The sequence below is a fragment of the Suillus subaureus genome (genome assembly GCF_016647635.1).
Source record: "Suillus subaureus strain MN1 chromosome Unknown BJ212scaffold_42, whole genome shotgun sequence".
NCBI lineage: Eukaryota > Fungi > Basidiomycota > Agaricomycetes > Boletales > Suillaceae > Suillus > Suillus subaureus.
The window spans coordinates 110,553-116,884 of NW_024538598.1; the positions used below are offsets into that span (position 1 = coordinate 110,553).

The window sequence follows — 6,332 nt, forward strand, 5'->3', positions numbered from 1 at the left end:
TACTGTGCAGTTTCCTTAAGATATACTTCCCAGTCATCGTGATACACGCGTGAATGTCAACCTTAGACATCATCTTGTATCCATATCGACGACAATCACTGGCTAATCCGATCCGTGTCGTATGGGGGATAAGCAGGCTCGAGTTTCACACTGGGAGCCGACTTGCTCCGCAGGTTGCACAAGGGACACAGACGAATGAACATTTCGACCATCGGCCAGGTTATAGTAGCCTATAGAGTGTTGGATAAATCGATAGTCAAAATAAAAGAACACATACCATTCCCATACGCCTTGCCTCAAAGAGCATCGAAGAAGATGAGCCATGAGCTCGATGGGCGTAAACAAGGATATCGTAGATCTGGGTTTGTACGGGGATGCGTTCGAAAGCTCTTGTCCACTCAAAACCACCGAAATCGTGATCAACAGCATCAACTTTTGAAGAAGTCTTTCCGCAGTTGTCTATGTGTCCAATATAGTCTTTCCTCAGTTCCTCTTCTTCTGCTGCCTCGAGGTGGAAAAAAGAGTCCCGTGGTATTAGGAGAAGGTGATATTTCTCAGATCCCAGTCGTACATGATGAATTGTTACCCATATGCGTAGCCGATCCGAAAGACCGTCCAAGCTGCCTTTCGACAACGCATGCGACGTGGCGGCGTAAATATTTGGTGAAAAGGCAGCAGTTTCACGAAGGTCCTGCGGCAAATCGTGGAGGAACTGTGCAAGGCTATCCTCGAAGGACTCTCGACTGGGCATCTCAACAGAATTGACGTTACCGATCCGCTTGGAAACCACGTCAGGCAAAGGCGCAAACGACGGATGTATCCAGGATTCAACGAGGGACTTCGTGACTACCGTTTCTTGGTCAGAAGGAAAGGAATGCGAAATGAACGAGATTGAGTTATTAGGCTGGGTGCGTGGAATATTTTTTCGAGGCCCTGAGCTAGAAGTGGAGGGCCATCCTTGGCCATGGTAGTCAGGAGTGAATCGACCAAAATGCGAATGGAGTGAAGCTTCACCCTCTTGGGAGCCACCCCTAACATGTGACGTGGATGAATCAGATGCTCCACAACTCCGCGATGACGACGCCACGTTCTGTCCATAAAAACTATGGCCATCTCTAGACTCATTGGGACCATTGTGCGCGAAGGCGGTGTGTTCCTCTGGTGATGGCACGTCAGAGACGAGGAAAGATGCCGTCTTAGCGCCATAGGGAGCTATCTGCTTGTCTCGCGTTATACCATGATCGGATGGAACTTTATGCCTCTTCTTAGGAGTATAGTTGCATTCAGTAGCACTCTCTTCTTCCGCGCAATGGTTGCAAACCGGCAAGTTACGGTCACACTTGTTCCGAAAGGGAAATAAGGTGCACACACTTATTTGATCAAAGCATAAACATACCTTCATATTTCTGAGACGACAGCGATCACACCGCGGGATTCCTCGGTGAGCAGGTGTTGGTAAAGGAGTATATTCGCAGTCCCTCCCGTTCGCATATGAGCAATGATTGCAAGTTGGAAGAACCCTATCACACTACCCGGCTGTTAGCGATTTTTGGAGAGGCCAGCAGCAAGCTGGGACACACCTTCAAGTTATTCACCCGGCAGCGATCACACCGTGGCTTCCCTCTGCGTCCTTTCCATTGCGACTGACGAGCCATGAACATTTTAGGATTGGGAATCCGGATGGTCAGTTGTCCATCATCGTTCAAATCTTCAACAGAGTCTGTTCCATCGGGTGATTCAGACATGCTGTGTGGGGGTGCTTTACTAGCTACAAGCCCCCAAAAATACGGAGCAAAATTCTGGACAAAAAAATCTGTATCCTAGGAAGCAATGGATGCTAAAGGTTGGTGGGGTTGCAGCTAGTAAACGACTAGATGAGGCGAGAACAGAATAAGGAAAGAACATACGTACAATAAACCCAAGAGGTGCGAAAGCTGCGAGGGCCTACAATATTCACAATATTCCGTGTGAGCTCCAGAGACGGTGGTAAAACTGAAAAATAGTGATGGTTTTAAATCATCCAACACTTTGTGCGATCTGACTGAGTGGCCAGCTGTTTGTAGGTAGTCTCATGCAAAGAACGATCCAGCCTTCACCGAAACCTGAACTTACTTGCGTATGTGACACTTGTTGTCACGCTACTTTTTAGGTCAAGGTGGTTTGAAAATCAAACAGGTCAGCAAAGTTATTAATTTTCCGGACATGATTGAGTCAGTCTTTTATCTCTGTAATCGTTTTCATGTCATAAAAATATGTCAATCTAAAGGCACTACAGTGGTGGTAGCCATGAGTATAGAGCTCGAAGTCCCTGGTAGATCAGTAGCTGAATGGCGGAGGCTACGCGGACTTTGGTCGTGAACAAGTGTTTAGCGCCAGTGTGTCGTACGGCGATGCACTGGCTACTTTCCTCGACGATGATCTGTCTTGTAGATGTTTTAGCTCAGCGCTCAGCGCTCAGTACTCAGTCCCAGCCTAGAATAACTCGAGCTTCGACTTGGCCTTGAGCTCAAGACTGCGATAACATATTTCCATATTTGGAATCTGTAGTTAGAAATTCAAACGTTCATTCCCTGACGCCGACTGCTTCTTGGAAGTCCTTTTTTGTGAGCTTTCCATATCCATATCACAGAGCGCTTTGATAGTGTCCAGTCTCTTGCCTGCCTTGGTGTCAATGGTCCAGTTATGAGGGCTTGTCTTCACAAGATTGCCTCAATTGATGTTGTGCTTACATTCGTGGATTCTACATCCTATCAAATACTCAACACTAGCTCCAAAGTTTAAATGCCCTTCTTCAGCACAGGTACGTGGTGTTCGGCCCAGGGTTGGCCCAGGTCTCGATCTCCTCCCCACGAGCTTCTTGGCCGCATCCTGCGGCATCAAAGCCGCGGCCCATCTGTCTGTCGGACTTCGGTCGTCCTGGTAAGGTCATGATTATGTGATATGTACTGAACAAATGCTTAGATTTGATTTTGGATCCATTGAAATAAATGCACGTGTGTGCGAAAACCATTCGTGTACAAATGAAACGGTTGCCTTATAGCTGTGCCAATAGCACTGTGGTTTAGTACAATTGCAGAACCGGCTGCATTTGTTGCCTAACCTAGCCTGAGTGCGTGCTACTTCCGCATGTCATTCCCACCTTCGAGCTAGCGCGTATAAAATCAATGAGGTGTGTCATGCTAGGTTATATGCCTTCCCTCTTGGTCCGCGCATAAGAATCGACGTTGTTCATCATACACCAACAAGATGCATCTTATGAATGCTTTACTTGATTTTATGACACCATATCTAGCATTGATTCTGGTGCCATCACCCTGGATGGACAAGCGGGGTGGTGTAGCTTATTATAACCTGACTGCCGGAGGCGGATCGATGCTCATCAATGCTGGTGATGGATACGGTGAACCTATGAATGTATTTCTCTTCCATCACCGTGACGCCCTCGCATATATAGCCTGACTGACCCCCAAACTTTAGGTCATCATCTCTGGACTTAGCTCTTCCGCTGTTCTCACACTTGATGGAGCTATCAATTTTGCCCGCGCGATTGGATTGTAAGCATAGAAAGTATTGTGAACTGCGTCTTACTTATTTGCTCGTGATAATTCTGAAGAATGTTTCGGCATTCACTTAGGTGGTTATATGTCTGCCGACTTGGGAGATGGAAATGGATGGGTCAATCAAACCATTGAACTTCGCCAGGACTATGGAAAACCAGGAGGCGGAACTTGTCTCGAGAGCCTCGTCGGAGGAAATCGTTTTCGGTAAATCTATTGACTAGTAATCCAGGGTGATGATAATATTCGTCCAGTATTTTCGTACAAAACGGCACTGCGGCGGACAGTGGAGCTCTCTTCCTAGCGTAAGCATCCTTAATTTGTCTATTGTTCTACTAGTAACTTACTTGATGTGCCAGCGTGTCTCGAGAAGAGGTTTTGTGATTCGACAGGGTTTTGTTGCACAGCTGAACGCCACCCTTAGCCCTTACCAGAACATCATGATATCGTGCCAGATGGGTACGATATTGGCCGGTAAGTAACTCAGTGGTTGTAACGAACGGGTCACCAATCCAGTTTCAGCAACCAGCTGGTGTCGGCTGCGGTTGGTGAAACATGGTTTCATGGAGTCAAATACAATACCACCGCCCAAAACATCACTGGTCTCCTTGCAGCTGGCGCTGATGGTATTAACCATGGTGAGCCTGATCGGTTAAGTAGTTGCTCGTCTGACATCAGGGTCACTGTCAGGCATCGCTCAAGATGGTATTGTCATGTTGTTGACTGTTACGATTAATTGAGAATTATATCACTTTTTCCTTTCCTTTGAAATTTCCCGATTTATTACTCATCTCACTGTCGAGCACTGACAAGAGAAAATCCAGAGTGATGTTACAAGTGCACAAATTAATAGGGGGGTTCGGAGTTGTGTTGGCGAGGCGTTTTTCGCCCGTTTTTCAGAAAAGTTTTGGGGTTTGAAAAACTTTGAAAAATGTCGGTCGACTGTGATGACCCCGTTGCTCAGCAAATTTGTTGCATCTCTGCTGAGTCTGCCGACACGGCAACAAACATTATATAATCCATGCAGGTGGCTGTGGTGACAGCGGGGTTGAGTTAGATTTATTGTACCACTTCACCATGGCTAGGGCTGGCCACCATAGGCCATATTACGGGGCTGTATGGTGACATAATACGGGTACTGTACCTGTACCATTGGGGCTTTAGAGCTCTCATTGACAGTTATGGTGTATGGTCATTCGAGTACCATATGACACTGTAAGTTTATGGCCATATGTACTGTCATACAGGACATACAGTTCTACTTAGATCTGTTACTGGTGACAACCACAACCTAGCAATAACCTCAATTCTAGTCAATTACTTTCTTGACCTGATCTTTCAAATCATTTGTACCTACTTGAGCTCAATACTAAATCCTGAGGACATACTATGCAAATCTGCAATCAATCAAGCTTTAACATTTTCTGTGTCACCCAGAAGATACATTCTGCCAGTGGTGTTCTGATCCTCATCCCAATCCTAGGAGGGCAATGATAAGGACTAGTAGTCAAGGTACATACTGGCATTGTCTCCCTCCACTAATTGTTTGCTTTCAAGTTCCTCCCTTCCAGACCTCATATTATTGCTCAATGGCTTCAAACACTACCAGTGCATTGTTGATGATACTAGATTCACATGTTGCTATGTCACCAGACTTGCTGGAGGATTACCCTCTGAGCTCTCTTCCTTTCCTTTCTCGCTCTATTATCACATCTTGCACCTTCCACACCACATGTTGTCTCTACCAGTATTGTTGTCACTGGTAGCTTCTTTCCTGGTTCTTTCCATCTTGGACATCTTGACATCCAATACTTAATGTTTGTTCAAACAATACCTCTACCTCAGTATTGCTTATCATATCCCACTGAGGTACAGTGGCTCAAAAAACTGTCCACATGTTTTTGCATTTTTTACTATTTACAATATTGTGAGAATACGTAAAGACCTCAGTGACATGCTGATACCATATTGTAGTGCTGCTTCAGGGCTTTGGATTGAGCACCACATTGTGAGAATCAGAGGAGATATGGTAGAGGTACAAGGCTTACAAAATCATGACTCATGCGGACAGTTTTTTGAGCACATATTAAAACTATATAAATCATCATTTATGACACCATAACAATCATGCCACCATTAAATAAATTATAAAGTGGTGTCATTATGTCATTTTAAAACCATATCTAACTATACAAACCAAAAATTTCCATGTCATGGTTATATTCACCATGAAAGCCACCCCCCTGCTCAAAGGGATAATATCCTCTCTCTTTCCTATTCTGGCCTCTCTGCTTGTCAAATTTCCTCTAGAACTGGAGTATCCAAGTCCACTGTGGCCAAGTTCATCAAAGAAAGTCACAAAGACAAGGAAAACTTCTGTGAAGGGTGTCCATCCAAGCTCACCTCTACTGATAGGAGGGCTATTATTCAACATATCACTACAGGAAAGGCTGATAATGCTGTCCAGGTCACCTATTACATCAATTCCACCATCATATTCCCTGTCTCTTCACACACTGTGAGAAACATTCTCAAGACAGCTCATCTCAGGTCAGTAACAAGGAAGAAAAGGCTCTCCTCTCTATCACACATATGCAGAGAGGACTAGCACCCTTCTTTTTTCACATATATACCTTGCCATCTGACCCAATCCTATTTATTGTGGTCTTATATGATCATATAACATGCTTCCAGTCCATGTAATCCAATTCTGATGGGCTAAGGCAAAGGTTAGTCATCTCTGTTTATGTGTGATAGAGAGGAGAGCCTTTTCTT

At 45.1% G+C, this 6,332-nt stretch overlaps 2 protein-coding genes across 2 annotated transcripts; one reads left to right on the plus strand and one right to left on the minus strand.

Moving 5' to 3' along the window:
- Window positions 1–95: 95 nt before the first annotated feature.
- BJ212DRAFT_1281630 (uncharacterized protein) lies at window positions 96–1,745 on the minus strand (the record flags this gene model as incomplete). Its single annotated transcript, XM_041331630.1, has 4 exons — window positions 96–230; window positions 278–1,339; window positions 1,397–1,528; window positions 1,581–1,745. The coding sequence occupies 4 exons, from the start codon at window positions 1,743–1,745 to the stop codon at window positions 96–98; spliced, it is 1,494 nt and encodes a 497-aa protein (XP_041188167.1).
- Window positions 1,746–3,276: 1,531 nt separating this feature from the next.
- On the plus strand, window positions 3,277–4,297 carry BJ212DRAFT_1449249 (uncharacterized protein; the record flags this gene model as incomplete). Its single annotated transcript, XM_041338667.1, has 9 exons — window positions 3,277–3,414; window positions 3,478–3,507; window positions 3,569–3,572; window positions 3,635–3,764; window positions 3,812–3,862; window positions 3,917–3,932; window positions 3,982–4,031; window positions 4,080–4,195; window positions 4,248–4,297. 9 exons carry the CDS (start codon window positions 3,277–3,279, stop codon window positions 4,295–4,297), a joined length of 585 nt encoding a protein of 194 aa, XP_041188168.1.
- Between the last annotated feature and the right edge of the window lie 2,035 nt (window positions 4,298–6,332).